Source organism: Melospiza melodia, chromosome 18 (assembly GCF_035770615.1).
Source record: "Melospiza melodia melodia isolate bMelMel2 chromosome 18, bMelMel2.pri, whole genome shotgun sequence".
Taxonomy (NCBI): domain Eukaryota; kingdom Metazoa; phylum Chordata; class Aves; order Passeriformes; family Passerellidae; genus Melospiza; species Melospiza melodia.
In genome coordinates this window covers 2,585,404-2,604,084 of record NC_086211.1, presented here as the reverse complement: position 1 = coordinate 2,604,084, position 18,681 = coordinate 2,585,404, and the positions used below count along the sequence as shown (strand labels likewise).

The window sequence follows — 18,681 nt, the reverse complement described above, 5'->3', positions numbered from 1 at the left end:
AGAATCTTGTGCCCAAGTTCATGTTCTTGTTCCTGCTCCTTGCACTGCGTCAGGAGAGGGAGGGGAAGAAAGATGTGGAGCTGCTGGAGCAGGTCCAGACAAGGCCACAAAGATGCTCCAGGGGCTGGAGCAGCTCTGCTGTGGGGAGCAGCTGGGGATGAGACAGAGCTGGGGGTGTTCAGCCTGGAGAACAGAAGGTGACTGGGAGACTTTAGAATCCCTTACAGTGCCTAAAGGGGCTCCAGGAGAGCTGGAAAGGGACTTTGCATAAGGGCAAGGAGTGACAGGACAAGGGGGAATGGCTTCCCTCTGACAGAGGGCAGGGTTAGATGGGATATTGGGAAGAAATCCCTCCCTGTGAGGGTGCTGAGGCCCTGGCACAGGCTGTCCAGAGCTATAAGTGTCCAAAGCCAGGTTGGACAGGGCTTGGAGCAACCTGGGATAGTGAAAGGTGTCCCTGCCCATGGCAGGGGATTGGAACTGGATGATTTTTAAAGTCCTTTTAAAGTCCAGGCCATTCCATAACTCTGTGGGTGGGAATGCTGTGTCCAGGAGGACACACCAAGGAACCCCTGAACTCAGCACAGCTCCAAAGCCTTCAAACCCCTCCTGCAAAACACCATCAGCTCCTGGGAGTTTCTCTGCCACTGTGAAGGGGTTTCCTAATTCACCTCCAAATTCCCCAAGCCCTGAGACTTTGTTTTCATTTAATGGGGCAATAATTACGGGGGCTGCTGCTGCTGGCATCGAGGGCTCTATGGGCAGCACTCCTGCTGGGATGGGTTGAGGAGGAATGGAAAGGATCCATATGTCAGGGAGAACAGCATGGACCTGCCATTGCCACGTCAGGCTGTGAATGATCCCACTCATCCCCGTGCCCTGTGCCTGCACTGCTGCTGCTCAGTGGAGATTATTAACAGGGAAAATCGTTAGGCACAGGGCCGGCAGCTCAAGGGACACGCGAGTGCCTCTGTCACTGGGAAATCAATCCCAGCCATCCGCTCCAGCTGAGCTTCCTCCACTCCAGCCTGCCTTGAAATGACAGCAGTTTCACTCCATCTGGGAGGAGGAGGAGGGGTGGTTTCTCCCGCTCTGGCGCTCGCTGGGATTTGCTGCCTTCCGGATATCAGAGCAAACAGATGTGTTGTGCCCATGGACCTCAACCACACCCGAGCTCTGGGAAGAAAATTCTTCACCAGAGCCCTGTGGAGGAGGCAGAGTTTTGGGCTTTAGAGACAGAAACTGGAGGAGACAGGGAGGATGTCATGAAGGGGCATCACAACCTGCTCACCCCCTCACTACCCAGGCATGGAAAGAGGGCACAGGGATCTGCGGGCTGAACAGACAAAGCTGTGAGCACACCATGGAATTCTTATCCTCAGGGATAGTTGCCCTGCTTGACCCTGCAGCAAGCAGAGGCTTTTGGGGCACCCCATGCCTGTCGTCAGGGAGCAGCACACCCAACAGCCGGGTCCCTACGAGCAGCCTGTGTCCCCGAGGTGAATTCGGCATTCTTGCTCACAACGTATTGACATTCATTTTGACCTTTTGAATCACAAGGATGTTCTGTCCTTCCCGGCCAAGTACAGGCTGGCTAGCCCGTGGGTGGATTATACTGTATATACAGTGCTGCTGCAAATAGGGAGCTGGCAGAAGAGAAGTGTTTGTGTGCTCGCAGGGGTGCGGCGGTGCTGGGGCGAGGACAGGGAGCTGCTGCCAGCTCCCGCTTTCCCTGCCAGGATGCCGGAGCGGATGCGGCACCACGGGAGGAGGATGGAGACGGTGGCAGGAGAAATGCCAGCAGCTGGTTCGGTGGGGGAGAAGGGATCCTGCTAAAGCAGGAGCCTCCCCCTCGCCAGCAGCTCCCAACTGCTGCCGGATCCCCGCGCTTCCCGTCCTCCTGCATGGAGGGAACATGAAGAACTGCAATTAGGAGACAACGTACAAAATCGGCCACGAGCGCCCAGCTGGCTCCCGAACACACTGCTTTGGGTGATCCTGGCCATCCAAATTCCCCTCTGGTAAGCAGCAGAGGTGGTTTTGGTACAAAACCTACCCCAGCCTCAAAAGCTCGAGCTGGTACGGCAGGGTTCCCCAAAGGTGAAAAATCAACATCTAACCCATGCCCTGGTACAGACCACATACTGTGCCCTGGGATGGCAGCACTGGCAGGGGATGGAGCAGAGAGTGGGGTGCAGGTGCCTGAATTTGGGGGGCATCATCCCCATCACCTGTTCCCTGCACAGCCCTTAGGAGCCAGAGCAGGTCCCTGGCTGGGGCTGCCTCCTCCCTGCTCTCTGCAGTTTGGCAGAGTTGGCAGAGGGCTCCCAAACCTGGCCAGCAAGGCTTTGCCACGGGGCCAGCTCCAACCAAGGCTGTCTCAGCCCGGATCTGGCCACCCTGCAGCCCCATGGCGCCAGGAAGGCCATTGGCTTCATGCTCCTAGCCCAGATATGTCACTTATCTCTCCTTTCCTTGCCCTGACGCATTTTTTCCTCTCTCTCCTTTCCCAGCCAGCTCGCAGGACTCTTATCTCAAACTCCAAACCACCCCTTCCCAAGGCAAACTCAGCACCATCTTTTGCAAACTCATTTCTTGGGGCTTGTGTATTACACACACGAGGGGCACAAGTGACAACCTGGCAGCCAAAACTTTTTGCCACATGGATGTCCTCAAATGCATTCCAGCCACCAAGGTAGGAGGGTTAATTTAAGAGGTGCTGCTCTGAGAACAAGGTTTGCACTTGACAATTGTCTGCAGCTGGTTTGTGGAGAAGAAGGGAAAAGCAAGTGAGGTGCAGAGCCCAGGGTCGAGCTGGGAGCTGTGGGATGGGATGGATGGGATGTACAGCCTGTGCTGACACTGCCTCAAACCCACATGTTTGTGAGCATGAGCAGAGTGAGAATGCCACAGCTGGCTGCTCAATACATCCTGCAGCATGCAGCAATTACCAGCAGCCATTCCAGGTGCCAGATGGGGTGCAGGGAGAGAAGCATCACGCTCCTGCCTTGTTCAAATGCCATCCCTGCTGCCAAGCCAGCCTCGTGCACTTGAGCAGCCCTGATCTGAGGTGGTGCATCCTTGGATCTTGCAGAGTGCTTGTTGGTGGAGGAGAAATCAATGCCCAGTCAGGGGCTCCTGCCACGTGGCTGCTTCATCCAACCCATGGCGTGGGGGGAGAGGGTGACACTTGCTGTGGTCCCGGCTGGCCGCGTGTCCTGGCAGCACGGAGCAGCTCTGCCTGAAGGAACAGCATGGGGAGGCTGTGACAAACCCTGCTGCCTGCAATGGCATTGCCCAGAACCAGGGACACCACCAGAACACACACAGCTCATCACACTCTGAGCAGAACTGCACAGTAACAAAGCAGCCTGGTAAACCAGCACTGTCAGGGGACCCTCAGCGTGTGGACTCTGCTCCAGGTGCCCAGATCCAGCCTGGTTTGGCCTTTCCTGCCTCAGAGGAGCTGCTTTCCAGCCCTGAAATAGCAACTCAGATGATGCTCTCGGCAGCTGGGGATGATGATGCAAAATACTCGTTATCCAGCAGGAACAATTAGACTTATGGCAATTATCTCTGCAGTTGCTGAGAGATGCCGGAACGGGCCAGCCGGCAGCCAGGTCCTGCTGTAATCCCTGGGAGGGAGAGATGCAGGGCCCACCTTCCAGCAGCTGCCATGGCCATGGAGGGCATGGGGCATCCCAAGAGCTTCCTGCAGTGCCAGCTGGGCTGGTTCTGCATGGGAGTGAGGGTGAGGATGGGTCAGTGTTTACCTGAACGCCAAATGTCCCTCTCTAATGACATTCGTTTGCATTTGGATCAATGAGGAATAAGCTGGGCCACACTGGGGTAAGAGGATGGTGGTAGGGATTGAAATGCTTTGAGTGATTCTTTGGCCTCCCTCTCTGCTGGATGCCCCCACGAGAGAAGCCAGGATGGGCTCAGCTAATCCACAAAGTAGAAAATGGCAAACCCTGGCTCCAGGCTGGATTGAGCCATGGGCACCCTGTGGTCAATGAGATGGGCTTTAGGGCATATTCCTTTGGTGGGAAAACATCAGGCTTTTGGCTGAGAAATGCCCATGGGGTAAAGGCAGAAAGGACAAATTCACTCATTTCTCAAGTCAGAGCAACAAGGAGGGTTTTTTCTTTTCCCCCTTGACATTGTATGAAAATCTTATTTTGATTCCCCTGCAGCTGCTTAGAGCCAAATCCCCCAAACGAATCCAACCCCAATAAAACAACTCCTCCTTGGATAAATCAGTGCACAGCCAGGAAGGAGAGAAAGATTTTGGGCAGGATAGAACATGGCTGAGCATTGGATCACCAACTGAAGGAATGCACAGGAGTGAGGGAGTAAGAGCTGGAGCCTGCTCTGGTAAACTTCTAAAACTTTATCTGAGACAAAAATGTCACCACATCCTGGCCTTATTTGTGCCACAAGAGTCAGCAAACTTCCCAGGAAAGTTTAGCTCCCTGGTCATCAGAACCTCCCCGATATGCCTTGTTTATTAGCAGCTAAACATTAAGCCTTTGGCAAACAGGGATCCTTGGAGCCAGGGACACGTGGCTGTGACAAGCCACTCATGGGTGCCAGCACCAGAACTGGGTGGGAGCTGCTGGTGTGGCTGAGGAGGGGGACAGGCTGCTCCAGGTGGGACATGGCAGCATCCTGGGGATGCTCACAAAGTCCAGGTCAGGAGGAGAAAGGCTCAGCAAAACATTGCTCTTGCCATGGCCCTGCAGGGATGCACCATTCCCCAGGTCAGGAGAAGGATTAAATGGTTTCTCACTGGAGCTGGAGTGAGACTTCTCCACCTGCCAAGATATTTCTCCCACAGTGTCAGTGCTGCCCCAGAAACCCACTGCTCTACCACGTAAAATTATTCTTTGAGGACACCTGACTGATCTTGCAAAGCCCACATAAATTTTGTCTCATTTCAGTAATTAGGCCAATTATAGCAAAATGTTGTTTGCAATTCAAGTGAAGGATGGGCTAAAATCTTAACCAGATGCTTTTTCTGTGGTGCCAAAACGAAGTCTGAACAAAGCTCATTTCCTCTCCCCCTGTGTTAAGTAACCCAAGAGAAATATTTTGAAGGGCTCCAGCATCAGGTAATGGCTTTTTCTGCCACACTTGAAGGGACCCTGAAAAACACACAAACAAAGCCTGACCCACTTTAGAAGAATAAGAACTGACTCCAAGAAAGGGAGCTAGGATTTCATGAATGTCCTTAATGTGACCCCATTAGTGAGTGTCTACTATGTGCATCCAGGTAAATTTATCTGTCCTCTGTGACACCCACAGTGTCCTTGTGCAGGGCAGTGGTGCCCTGGGATCCATGGATGCACAAGGATGTGCCCAGGGATGCACCCAGGAATGCACAAGCACATGGATGCGTGTGCACAGGGATGCACACATGTGTGCTGTCCCGCTCCAACACCTTCCCAACATGCTGGGTATGCATCCAGGAGCTCAGGAGAGAAATCCTTGCTTGGGCTGAGCCTTGTCCTTCAGTGCAGGCTCTTGCAGCATTGCTTCAAGGCCACGATTGCATATTGAGAGTGAAACTGTTGCTGCCTCATGTTTTTGGCCGCACGTGTTCGGAGCCTCGCTCATTATTTCTAAATAATGGCAGGGACGTTGCTGACTCACCACACTGCAGCAGGAGCCAGCAGGGATTCAGGGCTGCTTTTGCCCAGTGGTAACAAGGGCACTTCTCTCTGCAGGCATAGGTTTCCTCAGGGACACCCCAAATTCACACTCCAAGCTCCTCTCTTGCTCCTGCAAGGTGACTTTTCCCCCTTTGCCCTGAGAGGAAAACAGCTTGGAGTGTTGAAGGCTGGCTGTGGGATGATTCTGCAGGGAGTGGTGGCTCCCAGGACTCACTCTGGGGTGCTGCACAGTGACAGAGCTGCCCAAAGGAGACAATGAGCTCCAGAGCCACCTGCAGCTGGAGCTGGGCCAGGCTGCGGCCGCTCTGCCTGCGTGTTTTCCTCGATCCGTGTTTCTGCGTAGCTGATCTTGTGCAAGAAGTCCTCGGTGCTCCCTCTGCCCACGAAATGGCCAGGGTGCCTCCCCTGGGGTGGCCTGGGCCAGCCTCTGTGTTTGGTCAGCACTGGGGTGGCATTGGAGAACACGGGGAGGTCACTGCACACTCCCTGTGGCCTTGAATCATCCCCATTCACTGGGCTGCATGGCCAGGCCAATGCCCTGCAGTGACACCCAACCTGCTGCTACAGGCAGCCTGGCCAAGCCTCCTGTGCCACCTCTTATCCCAGGCTCTGTCCTTGCACGCTGGGCTCTCCTCGAGGGTGGCATCTCCTGGGTTAGGGGATGATGGCCCTCCTGCCATGGCAGCACAGTTTCCCCAGCACCAGTGACTCCAGGAGGCATTAGGGTGATGTGCATGTCTTTGGTGCTGCTTGTTTGGATTTAAAGCTCAATGGCACCCAGGGCACCAGCAGCTCTGGGAGCATTTGGGAGTGCAGGGCTGAGTGTTTGGGGCAGCCAGACCTCCAAGGCCCAAACCCCTCTGGTAAAACATGGTTCCAAAGGATGAAGCTTGGTTTATGACCTGCTACTCCCATCAGCACCCCTATGAGAAGACTGAGACACCAGGGCATGAAATGACCCCAGGAGTCAAGACAGGGCAGAGCCCAAGCCCAGATTCACATCTGGTCAAAATTAGGGAGATCTTAGCCACAAGCCTGAGCAGTTGCAGGATCACAGGCATGACCTAACAAAAAGGTGCCCTGACCACAGCCAAGGGATGGAGCTGTAAATTCTCATTCCTATCACCCCCTCCCACGTGGCCACAACACCTCCCTGACTGATCAATAGAGACTTATCCCACCATGGCAGCTTAGCAAGACTGAAACAGAAAATTCAGCTGATGATGGCAGGAGCAGGAGGAAGAGATAAAGTTCAACCTGGTGATAGCCACATAGTAAAAAATGATAACAGAGCTGGTGGCAACAGCACAACAAGCTCCATATGGTCCAACAGCAAAAAGTGGAGCCCAGTGAAATGTCAGACCATCAATATATAAAACATCAAGTCATTGTAAGGAAATAGTGAAAGGCACAGAGTCACCTGGTGCTGAATTAAATAACTGGTGGTAAATACCTCAAAAGTTCCCTTTGGAAGAGGACAAGAGGTACAATCTGTACAGAAATGACAGGAGAAGAAACAATAACATTGGTATCATAAAGAAACAGGCAATAACAAAAGATACTCTGGATACGGATTATTTGATCAGCTGGGTTTTAGGATAATGGGTTAATGAAATGTCTGGGTGAGCAATGAATGTACACAGAAAATCAGATGGTTTGGAAACATTCACACATTTCAGATACTGCCTGTCCAGCAAATGAATTGTACAAAGAGCCACAATTAAATCAAGGAACAGGTCGATCATTTGCACTTCAGGTTTATTACCAAATCCAGGGGGAAATTATTCATTTCATTCATCACTAAGTGTCTTTGTTCCTGCTTTAGCTGCCTCACATGGAGCTTTCACAGGTTGCCCATTCGAACCTTTCTGCTGAGGAACTGATAGCAGGTGAAAAAATCTAGAATGAAAACTGTGGAACACCTTTGCTGTCCCCTGGACTTGCCACAAGACACGACAAGCCCCAAAGGACAGAGGTGGGTCACCTGTGGCAGCTGGAGGAGCTGTTCCCACAAGGAAGAGAAGGCAAAAGGCAGGAGCACAGCACCGAGGTAAAGCTGTGCTCCAGCTCTTTGGGAACATGAGACTCCAAATAGAAATGGAAAGGTAAATGGAAATGCTGATTGACAGCACTTTGGGTTCTGAATGGTATCTGCATGTTGTCACCTGCTGGAACAACTGCCTGACTCAAACATCAGAGGCAGGCATCCAGCAACCCAGCAATTATTGCTGCCCTCCTCCAGAAAGCCAAGGGGAGAATTAAAACCAGCACAGTACAGAGGGAAGTGTCCCCCACAGAGCCTGAATCAACTCCTGCTTTAGAAACAGCCCTTAAAAAGAGGCAGAAATGAACCATTCAGCCCCATCTGAAGGACACAGCATCCTGTGCCTCCTGCTTGGCTCAGTCAAGGGCCATAAATACCACCAGCCTTCCCACAGGGATCTGCTCAGCGGAACCTGGGCTCCCCCAGGCTCCTTTGCACATTCCAGCATCAGTTACTGAACCAGGATCTATTCCTGACAGTAGGAACAAAGTGAGCGATTGCATCTGCTATATTTAGAGCAAACAGCCAATACCCCCCATTTAAATGGTTGCCAGCATTCTCATTAGATGTATAAATAGCCTCTGTTTGTTTTCAGAAAGAAATTGGTTTAAAAAAGAAAATTGCCTTCCCAGTCTTCCTCAGCCTATAACCATTGAGCAGGGAGGCCTATTTCAAATGAAAAATTAAATAATGCATTTTGTCTAAGCCAAACCAGGAAAAAAAGCTCTCAACTGTGGCTGGTATTATCCACGCTGTGATGCTTTGTGTGGGTGCAGGGGTTTGAACACAAGGGCAGCATTTCACTGAAGAAAAGGCTTGAGGGTCCTTGGTGCAGAGGGGCATCACCCTCCCTCTCCCAGCCTTGACCACTCACCATCCTGAGCCACCTCTTCCCCCTGCAGGTAGGTCAGTCACACCAGAGCTCCATTTCTTCACAGAATCCCAGAATGGTTTGGCTTGGAAAGGGCTTTAAAGATCATCTGCTTCCAATCTCCTGCCATGGGCCACCTCCTGCTAGACCAGCTTGCTTCAAACTTTGTCCAGCCTGGTTTTGGACACTACCAGGGACGAGGCATCCACAGCTTCCCTGGGCAACCCGTGTCAGGGCCTCACCCTCAGAGGGAAGAATTCTTCCCCAATATCCCAGGTAACCCTGGCCTCTGGAATGGAAGCCATTCCCCCTTGTCCTGTCACTCCAGTTCTTGTCCAAAGTCCCTCTCCATCTCTCTTGGAGCTCCTTTAGGCAGTGGAAGGGGCTCTGAAGTCTCCCCAGAGTCTTCTCCAGCTGAGAACCCCCAACTCTCTCAGCCTTCTCCCCTTTCTTCTCCCCCTCCCAGCTCCACAGCAGTCCCAGCCCTGACATCACATTTCTGTTCTTCCTCCAGATTCCTCCAGTCTCCAGCCCAGGCTCTCATCCAACTCTCCCTCCAACTGCTTTCCCTCCAACTGATGCTGGCCATGCTTCCTCCCTTGAGCAGAAATTCTGGTCCCACATAAACATCTGTCCTTAAGGCATTTCAAGGATCACATCCCCATCATCCAGCCCATATCATCCCCATTTGCATTAGAGTCAAACTGAGGACTCCAAATAACAAAAAAAATATGTTGAAAAGTTGGGATATATGAGACAGCAAAACCCTGCTGTGGTTATTTACACAGAATAATGCAATTTCCCCCTCAGATTTGGCTTGAAAGAGAGGGATGTATAGAGACTTGGGACAGCAATCCAAGTGTGCTGAGGAGAGCCATGACCAGCCCATGGATAGCTGCTGGGACTGCTGGGTGGTTCCTGGGTTCCCTGGATGGTTCCTGGGACCTCTGGGTGGTTCAAGTGGTCCCTGGACGGCTCCTGGGGCACCTGGATGTTTCCTGGCACCCCTTCTCCTCACCCTGCCCTTGGGGCGCAGGATTTCACAACCTCTCCTTCCTCCAATCCCCCACCTCCTGTGTGAGGCTCGGGTGGGAGGTGGGATAATTTTGGGGGTGTAATGGGGGGATCCCTGGGGATCGCAGGGGGATCGCTGAGGGGTGTAGGGGGAAGCGATAGGGGGGCACAGGGATGATCACTGAGGGGTCTCTGGGGGATCATTGGAGGTTTCAGGAGGGATCATTGAGGGATCTCAGGGGGATCACTAGGGCACAAGTGGATTCACTGTGAAGGCACTTAAAGGGTATCACTGGGAGTTTCAGGGGGATCACTGAGCGTCTCTGGGGGATCACTGGAGGTTTCAGGAGGGATCATTCAGGAGGTTTCAGGGGGATCATTGGGGCACAGGTGGGTTCACTGTGAAGGCACTTAGAGGGTATCACTGAGGGTTTCAGGGGTATCGCTGAGGGTCTCAGTGAAATCACTGGAGGTTTCAGGAAGGATCACTGAGGGATCTCAGGGGAATCACTGAGGGTCTCTGGGGAATCACTGGCGGGGTGCAGGGGGATCACTGGTGCACAGGCGGGATCACTGTGGAGGCATTTATGGGGGATCACTGGGGATTTCGGCGGGATCACTGGAAGTTTGAGGGGGATCACTGAGGTCTCAGCAGGATCACAGCGCGGGTGCAGAGCACAGCCCCACACCCCAACGCGGATCGCTGCGCGGCTCCAGCTTCCTGAGGGCCGTGGCGGCGGCTCCGTGAGGGCCGTGAGGCGGAGCCAGGCCGGGCCCGCCCCGCTCCGTCACTGCCGGGCCCGCCATGGCGTCCGGGCCCGCGGGCCGCGCCGCTGAGGAGCCGCCGCCGCCGGAGCCGCCCGCCGAGCAGAAGCCGCCGCCGCTGCCGCCCGCGCAGGAGGAGTTCTCCTTCCTGCCCCTCGTCCACGACATCATCAAATGGTAACGGCGGGCACGGCCAGCGCCGCCCCCCGCCGCGCCGGGAGCCGCGGCCCTGCCGCAGCCGCGCCGCTCGGACGGGGCTGCCTCACTCACACCGGAGCTCTCGGGGCCTGCGTGAGCAGCGGGGCTAAGGGGCTCTCGCCGGTGATGTTCTCCCAGTCATCCGCGGGCATGCTCTGGGTAGGGAGTGAGGCAATGGGATGCCCCTCTAGTGATGCTCACCCGGCTCCCGGCATCTCCCGGATGCTCTGGATGAGGAGTAAGGCAGTGGGGTTTCCTCTAAGTTGTTTTTTCATCCTTAGCATCCTCACAGTGCCTTGAACATGGAGCTGAGCTATTGGATCCTCCCTCAAGTGATGCTCTCCCATCCCTCACTTCCCCAGGATGCCCTGAAGAGGTAGCAGGGCAATGGAGTCACCCTTCTAGTGATGCTCTCCATCTTCCCAGCATCTCCTTTGCCCTTTTTATCTCAGTTGGAGTTCCTGGGAAGAGTTGGAGGGAGCTGGCACGGCCCCAAGCACATCTGCACTCTGAGTCCTACCTGGGTGGTGTCAGGGTCACCTGAGCAGTGCAGGTGCTCCCATGGCCCAGGTACACTGCCCCACCAGTAACCCCAGAGCAGGAGCACTGTGTGTCCGCTGGGTTATTGCTCCAGAGAACTCTACTCTTTGGCTGATAACAGCCTCAGGAAGTACAGGCAGTGCGTCAGGAATGCAGCCCATTTCTGGGAAGTTGTAAAAAGGGGGATGGCTTCCTCGGTGGGACATACACTGTTCTCTTCCCAGCTCAAGATAAGCACTGTACAGGTGAAAGGTACAAGAGTCCCGAGAACGGATGTGTTTCTGGGTCAGGATAATCCCTCCAGAGATGCCCATCTGAATTCCCAGAAAGGGGATGTGTCAGCCATGGAAATCCATCCAGGCAGGCTCTGTGCTCTCACCTGGGCAGGGTGAGGCAGTGGGCATGGGAAGCATGAATTGCTTTCTTCCTGCCCTCTCTCTGTGCGCCGATTGAGGAGCAGATTTGTGTCCTGCTGATGTTTCACTTGGAGCAAACATGTCTGAAAGGTGAGGGATGTTGATCCTTAATGGCTCTGCAGCCCAAGCAGCCCAGTCCATGGGAGTGAATACCTCTAACACACCAGTCCAGAATGGGCATGAGAACACAAACTGTAATTTCACCCAGTTTCCCCATTGTGCTCGCTGTAGGCCATCAAGTTGCCCCCTGACCTTGATTCTCTCTGATCTGTGCAGACACAGACTGAGGCCAAATCCCCTGCCAGGTGTGTGCATGCACATCACCAGAGTGGGCAATAGCCACGGGCTGAGACCTCCCAGGCTGTGATGTGTCACTGATCAGGTTGTAGTGACTCACAGGTGACAGTCCCAGGGATATCTTGTGCCCTGTCCCACCGAGCCACCCACTCCTGCTGCCCAGCTGCCTCCCTTGGCTGCCTGTGTGACATGTCCTGGGCAGCTTGTGTGGCAGAAAGGTGGCACCAGGGCGGCCAGCGGTGGGATGCTGTGCCTCCTGTCCCTGACAGATGGCAAACGGGCTGTCCTCTAACTCTGCCTCGAGTGGCAGAGCCCAGCCCCGCCGTTCTGACACTGACTCACTGTGAGGACACATCTCCAAGGTGACTCTGTGCTCCGGAGCGAGGATGTATCGCGTAGATTTGCTGACATTCAAGGCTGGGTGCTGCTTCCTGTTTGGGTCTGGAGAAGGTTTTCCTAAACAGAGTCTGCTGATGTTTTCAGCCTTGCACAGTCAATGGCATCACTGCTGAGGTCCCTGTGTGTGGCTCTGCCAGTGGTGGGTTGTGCTGGTGTGGTGAAGGACACTGTGCCTGAGGGCAGCTTTTGTGCCCACTGTATCAGCACAGGCTGTGTTGAATTCTGTGTTAGTGCAGGCAGCTGCAGGCTCTTCCCACACTCTCTCACTCCCACCTCTCCGTGAATTGCTTTGGTGGCTTGAAAACTACCCATCAGGAAGAAAAACCCCCACCAACCCTGAAATATTTACCCCTTTGCATCAACCAGGCAACAGGCAGCTGTCAGTTCTCTTTGAGTGGGGAAGGGGATGGGATGTGGGGAGGACACCCCTGTCAAAGCCAGCCTGCAGCTGTGGTGGATGACAGTGTCACCCCCTCCTTCCCCAGATGTGCCATGGGCTTGGTTGTGTGTCTGTTTCTGTATTTTTCCACTGCCAACCTGGCCCTGAGTGCCTGCATAATGGGGAGACATTATAGTACCAGCTGCAGTTTTATTTAGAAGGGAATAATGAATATTTTGTTCCAACAGGCTTTTGAAACAAGCGGCCGCCATCTGCTTAAAAGTTTTGCTCTCAGCCATGTCACGATTCCCCAAAGTTATAATCGAGCACCTCTCTGCCCTGGTCATGCCAAGCAGATTTATTTTTAGGCCTGGCTATTGAACAGGCTCCCAGTTTTTCAAAGACCATTAGAATCCTGCTCTCACTGTTAACAGGCAGCCTGGAAGTGGGGACTTGCTTTCGCCTGGAATCAGTGAAACTTCTTGCTGGTGCTAACAAAGCTGAGTCAGATACTAATGAGGGTTCAAGGGCAGACACTGCCTCAGACAACACTGAGCCTTGAAAAGCACAGAGCTGGCTGCAGAGCCAATTCTGCTGCTCTTGAAAAAAACACCACAAACCAACCCCAAAAAACCCCTGCTGCTTCTCTTTTATTAAGTATTAATCCCCAGAGGCTCATTTTAAAGCTCCCAAGTACCATTTTCTCTGCCTTTGGACACTCTCTGACACTTTTGGGAACAGTTTCTGTTTTCTGCTGTCGAGCTGTTCGGCTGCATTGATTTTTTTGTATTATAGCAGCAACAGGTCATGGGTGAGACTGAGATCTTTTTTTCCAGGTGACTACACACAACACATATGCAATCTTACCTTCCCCAAAGAGAGGTACAGGAGTTCAGAGGGAGAATTTAGCTTCCTCCAGGGTGATGTTTGAAAGCTGCAGAGCAGCTCCTAACCTGATTAATGCATCCTGAGGTGACTGGATTGTGTGCTGGAAATTTGCAGGATACCAGGCTGCCCCATAGCTACCCAGTGTATATCCATATGTGTCATTTTATTGGGATAGGTGAATCAGGAGTGTGTACCTAGATACCAAGAGCAATTTTCCCACTGAATTCCAATTTAAACCCTGGTTGTATTGGAAATTACAGCGTTTTCATTAGGAGAATTCACAGTGTCTCGATTTTCTCTCCTCTGCAGCATGGACAAGGACAGCCAGGATGTTCACCAGGTACTGAATGAGCTCAAGAACAAGTTCCAGGAGATGAGGAAGCTGATCAGCTCCATGCCTGGCATCGGGGTGAGCCCAGAGCAGCAGCAGCAGCAGCTGCAGAACCTGCGGGAGCAGGTCCGGACCAAGAACGAGCTGCTGCAGAAGTACAAGAGCCTTTGCATGTTTGAAATCCCCAAGGAGTAGGAAAGACACAGCTCCACTCTCCGTGTCTGAGATACCTCCTGTGCAGGCTGATCAGGGTGGCAGAAGCTGGCATTTCTTTCTGTAGGTTTTGTGGTTGCAGGGCTGTGGCATTGTGTCTGTGTGGACCTGGGTGTGTGACACTGGGCCAGGACACCGTGTGCTCTCCTGGGACAATGGCAGCAGCACCTTCCCTTGATCAGCTGCAGGACTGTGCACTTCTATATCCCATCTCCTGTTTTCTCTCAGGGTGGGGTTCTTCTTTTTTACATTTAAACAAGCAGGAGACATTTTGCGTTCTCCTCACTAAGGGTCAAAGTACCTGCTGGTGAAAAAGGGGCATTTCTGCAATTTTTTTTTTTTTAACTTAAAAATGGCCAAACATCAAAAGGGAACATAAGAGGGAAGCATGAACTGTTTGGCCCTGCTCCTGGAAAGAGTCTCTGGTACACTTTCCATTCCCTGTGTGTTGGAAGAGGAATGATTACTTCAGTTACTTCTGTATTTCTCTTTTCAAACAATCGGTGGTTGTGTCTGAGATGAGTCAAATAAAGATTTATAAGTTCCAAACTGCCCTTGTTGTGTGTTCACTGAGTGGATGTGGGTGGAGCAGGGGCAGGATGTTGGCAGCACATGGGATCCTGGGCCCAGCTCCAATGACTTTCCCTCTTAAAACAGAGGAAGGGCAAGAATCAAAACAAAGGGCATAAATGATCAAAGCTTTTAGTTATTCCATATAAAGTCAGGCTCAACAGGACAGGTAAGTTCCACATCCAGGGGCTTCCCACAACCACAAACATTTGAGCAGCTGGAACAGGTAATTCTGCCCAGTGGGATGTTTGCAACTCACCTGTAGCTCAGAGATTTACTCTGTACCCACTGAGATACTGTACTAGTACTTTCTTTGGGAAAGGTGCCAGTGTGTAAACTCTGAGTAAAGCAGAACACCGAGATAAACAAAGCACAATGTACACATTTTTTTATTACTGAAATTGCCTTTCCACCAGCCATTGCTTGTCTCAGCTCAATAAATTCCTGTGTCTCATGCCTGGTCGATGTTTTCCATTCTTTTGCCAGTTGCTGTTCCTGTGAAATCAGGCATAGGCAGAGCTGGAAGAAACAACTTGTTGCCAAAGAAATGTCTGGCACTTAGCTCAGGAGCAAGTTAACTCTGTAAACTTGAATCCAAGTTTCAAGTGAAACTGAGAGGGTTTGCTTGGAGATGGTTTCCTTTGCAGCCTCACTCCCCCACCCTTGTTTTGTGGTTTCAATATGATTTTTTTTTTGCCATTAATATGTACTAAACACAAATTTGTGCTGCTGCATGAGGGGGAAGCGGAGGTTAAAAATGAGCTTTCTTTGAAAAGTGCTCCTGTTTTCCTTTCACTTCTATCAATGATTACTGCACCTTGTTATTGGGAAGAGATTAAAAACCATCAGATGTAAAGGTGACCTTTCGAGCAAAGTACTTCCTTTACTCATATTGCAGAGTAAAAACAATATCCCAGCTGGGGTGCCAATGAATCAGTCTGTGTTGACATCATTAAAGCGTGCTTAGTTAATCGGCAGAGAGCATGAAACACAATCAGCTCTTTGGGAGGGAGTGATGTCAGTGTGCTGGGTGACTGCAGGCAGTGACACGGGGCTGCCAGCACCGTCACTCTCGGCGTAGTGCAGTGAGGAAAGAGAGCTGGCTCAGTGACCCCTGGCAGCGAGCAGCTCCCTGCCCGGCAAAACCCAGCGGAGCCTTGCAGAGGCGGGAACCTTTGCTCTGGGAGTCGGGGAAAATGGGGCAATACAGGGCTGGTTTTGTCACCTCGCAGCTCAGGCCTTTTGCTGAGCAGGCTTTGCTGTGGGATAGGGCAAGGAAGTAAAGGCAAACCCACAGGGTGTAATTTTTAAAAAGATTTTATTAATTTGTAGAAAAAATAAAACATCAAGTTTCACCCACGGTAGAAACACTTGAAGATTTTTTTTTTTGTTCATGTCAATGACAGACAATACCTACATAAAGTGCCTATTATATTATTTTGTAAAACCCTTCCCGCTCCCCCCCACCCTTCCCCAAATCTTGCAAATCAAACAAGACAAATGTAAACAAGAGTCAGTTTTTTGGTCCATTGGGGCTGTAACTCTGCAATGTCTTTGCAACAGCTTAGGAGTGTCTTCTGCATGTGTTTTGTAGACACAGATGAACACACAACACGGAGCCAGAGTCCGTGCACAGCTTCTCAAGTTGGAAAAAAAAAAATAAAACAAGAACCAACCCCAAAGCCCCAGGCAGATGCTGGCCAGGCCCCTGCCCTCCCTTGTGAAGGCAGCGCCTGAGGCTGGGTGGTTTGGGAGGGAAAGAAACACCAAGATCTGTGCCCTCCACACTCACCCTCCCACCTGGCTGCCCAGCAGCTCGCCCTTTCCCTGTCTGTCTGCCCAGAGGAGGAGGCTGTTCCCAGTGACATCCCCTCCTGCCCTCCAAAGCCTCCCCCTTCGCATCCCTCGCTCCCAAAATGCGCCCCCGGGGAGGGAGATGATGAAAGCGGGAGGAGGGAGGCTGGGGGAGAGGCGACGCCCTCTCTGCCCGGCTGGGCACCTGCCCAAAGTCAGTTCGGAAACGAGCATCTTTCCCCCCTCCTTTCCTCCTTTCCTTCCTTCCTTCCTTCCTTCCTTCCTTCCTTCCTTCCTTCCTTCCTTCCTTCCTTCCTTCCTTCCTTCCTTCCTTCCTTCCTTCCTTCTCTGCCGTGGCGAGCGGGGGCTCCTAGCTGATCACGCAGCGATCCTTCTCCTTGCCGTGCCCGCCGCCGATGGCTTTCTCGCGGATGTACATGAGGTCGCTGTGCACGCTGGGCCGCCGGGCGAAGGGGGCCACGATGCCGTACGCCTCCTCCGAGCCGCCCTCCTTCAGCAGCTTTTTGCCTTTCAGCGCCTTCTTGTGCAGGATGTCGCAGTACTGGACCGAGACCTTGCGGTGCAGGTCGGGGCTCATCTCGCTGGGCAGCTTGGCCATGGCGAAGAGCGCCTGGAACATCTGGTCCAGGCTGCTGTTCCTCTTGGCCGAGATCTCGAAGTAGGCACATTTTTTGGGGTCCCCTCCCACCAGCTGCTCGATCTCCCGGGGCTGCACCTCCCGGTAAAAGTCCCGGTCGCCCTTGTTGCCGCAGATGACCAGGGGCACCTCGATGTTCTCCTTGGTTTTGTTCTTCAGGCACGACTTGGTCTCCAGGATTTGCTGCTTCAGGCGCTGCACCTCCTCAAAGGAGTCTCGGTTGTCCAGGCTGAACACGAGGATGAAAACGTCTCCTGGGGACAAAGAGGGACCGTGAGATGGTTGCAGGGATGGGGACACAGAGAGACCACTCCCGAGCCAAATACAGGCTCGGAGAAAGAAGGATCAGGCAGCACCAAGAAGAGCTGCCCAACCACTTGAACCCACAAAACTGTACCTCCCTCCTCCCAGGACTGCAAAACCATCCCCAAACTGAGCAGGAATCTGCCAGAGGGACCTCCTGACAAGTACCTGTGAGGATGGACAGGCGGCGCATGGCTGGGAAGGGGTGGTTGCCCGACGTGTCCAGGATGTCGAGCTGGTAGACCTCACCACGGATGCTGTAGAACTTGCGGTGGAAGTCCTCGATGGTTGGCGTGTACTGCTCCTCGAATCGGCCGGTGAGGAAGCGGGAGACGATGGCCGTCTTGCCCACCTTGGAGGAGCCCAGGATGACCATGCGGTAGCAGTTCTTGGCGGGGATGCTCAGCTCGGCCTCGCTGGGACACATCTTCTTGATCATCGCTGCCAGTTTCATTGACGCCGGCAAAAGTGCAGCTTGCGCCGAGAAGGAGACGAGGAGAAGGAGGAAGGCGCTGCCTGCCCGGCTGCTCAGCCCCTCTTCCCTCTCAGGAAGGGTCGGTGTGAGCTCTGCACGGCGGCCGCCGCGTTATATGGAGCCGGCAGCGCCCGCCCCTCGGCGCGTCACGGCCCGGGGCGGCGGCGGCTGAGTCAGCGCCCGGCTCCGCGCCCGGCCCGGCCCGCGCCCCCCGCCGGGCTCCGGGCTCCGGGCTGCGCGCCCCGCTCCGTTCGCGGCCCCGATCGCGCTCCTGGGGCTCGGTTGCCCGGTCCCGTTCCCAGCCCGCCTGGGGCTCCGGGTGCTTGGCAGCCCCGTCCCGTTCGCAGCCCCGTTCGCGCTCCCGCTGCTGCGCAGCCCGGTCCCGTTCTCATCCCGCTTCGCACTCCCGGGGGTGCACAGACAGGTCCCGTCCCCATCCCGCTTCGCACTCCGGGGGTTGCGCAGACAGATCCCGTCCCCATCCCGGTTTGCTCTCCCGGAGATTTACAGCCCTGTCCCGTTCCCATCCCGGTTTGCGCTCTCGGGGATTTACAGCCCTGTCCCGTTCCCATCCCGGTTTGCGCTCTCGGGGATTTACAGCCCGGTCCCGTTCGCAGCCCGGTTGGAACTCTGGTTCTTCGAACTCCCGCTCGCACTCCCGGTCCCTTTCACAGTCCCGTTTGCAAACAGATTTCTGAATATCAGTACGGGGTCTCTGTGCTTTGTACCCGTCCCGTTCTCAGCCCCGTGCGGGCTCGGGGCTCCCCGCAGCCGGCTCGGGGCTCCCGGGGCTCGGGGAGTGGGGCGACCCCGAACTTCAGGAACGGGGGGCGGGGGGTGCAGAGGGTCCC

The 18,681-nt window shown here is 53.7% G+C and overlaps 2 protein-coding genes across 2 annotated transcripts; one reads left to right on the top strand and one right to left on the bottom strand.

Annotated features, from left to right (window-relative positions):
• Nucleotides 1-10,409: 10,409 nt before the first annotated feature.
• MED9 (mediator complex subunit 9) lies at nt 10,410-14,579 on the top strand. Its single transcript, XM_063171661.1, has 2 exons — nt 10,410-10,546; nt 13,796-14,579. The coding sequence occupies exons 1-2, from the start codon at nt 10,410-10,412 to the stop codon at nt 14,010-14,012; spliced, it is 354 nt and encodes a 117-aa protein (XP_063027731.1). The 3' UTR covers nt 14,013-14,579.
• Nucleotides 14,580-16,687: 2,108 nt separating this feature from the next.
• On the bottom strand, nt 16,688-17,908 carry RASD1 (ras related dexamethasone induced 1). The gene is made up of 2 exons (XM_063171660.1): nt 17,524-17,908; nt 16,688-17,306 (listed from the first exon to the last, which is right to left on the bottom strand). The coding sequence occupies exons 1-2, from the start codon at nt 17,807-17,809 to the stop codon at nt 16,765-16,767; spliced, it is 828 nt and encodes a 275-aa protein (XP_063027730.1). The 5' UTR covers nt 17,810-17,908; the 3' UTR covers nt 16,688-16,764.
• Between the last annotated feature and the right edge of the window lie 773 nt (nt 17,909-18,681).

What these genes read in the sequence shown, in the direction of transcription:
- MED9 (XM_063171661.1), top strand. Translation starts at nt 10,410, where the DNA reads ATGGCGTCCGGGCCCGCGGGCCGCGCCGCTGAGGAGCCGCCGCCGCCG. An exon ending in GTCCACGACATCATCAAATG is followed by an intron (nt 10,547 to 13,795) that starts GTAACGGCGGGC and finishes TCTCCTCTGCAG; the next exon opens with CATGGACAAGGACAGCCAGG.
- RASD1 (XM_063171660.1), bottom strand. Translation starts at nt 17,809, where the DNA reads ATGAAACTGGCAGCGATGATCAAGAAGATGTGTCCCAGCGAGGCCGAG. An exon ending in CCGCCTGTCCATCCTCACAG is followed by an intron (nt 17,307 to 17,523) that starts GTACTTGTCAGG and finishes CTTTGTCCCCAG; the next exon opens with GAGACGTTTTCATCCTCGTG.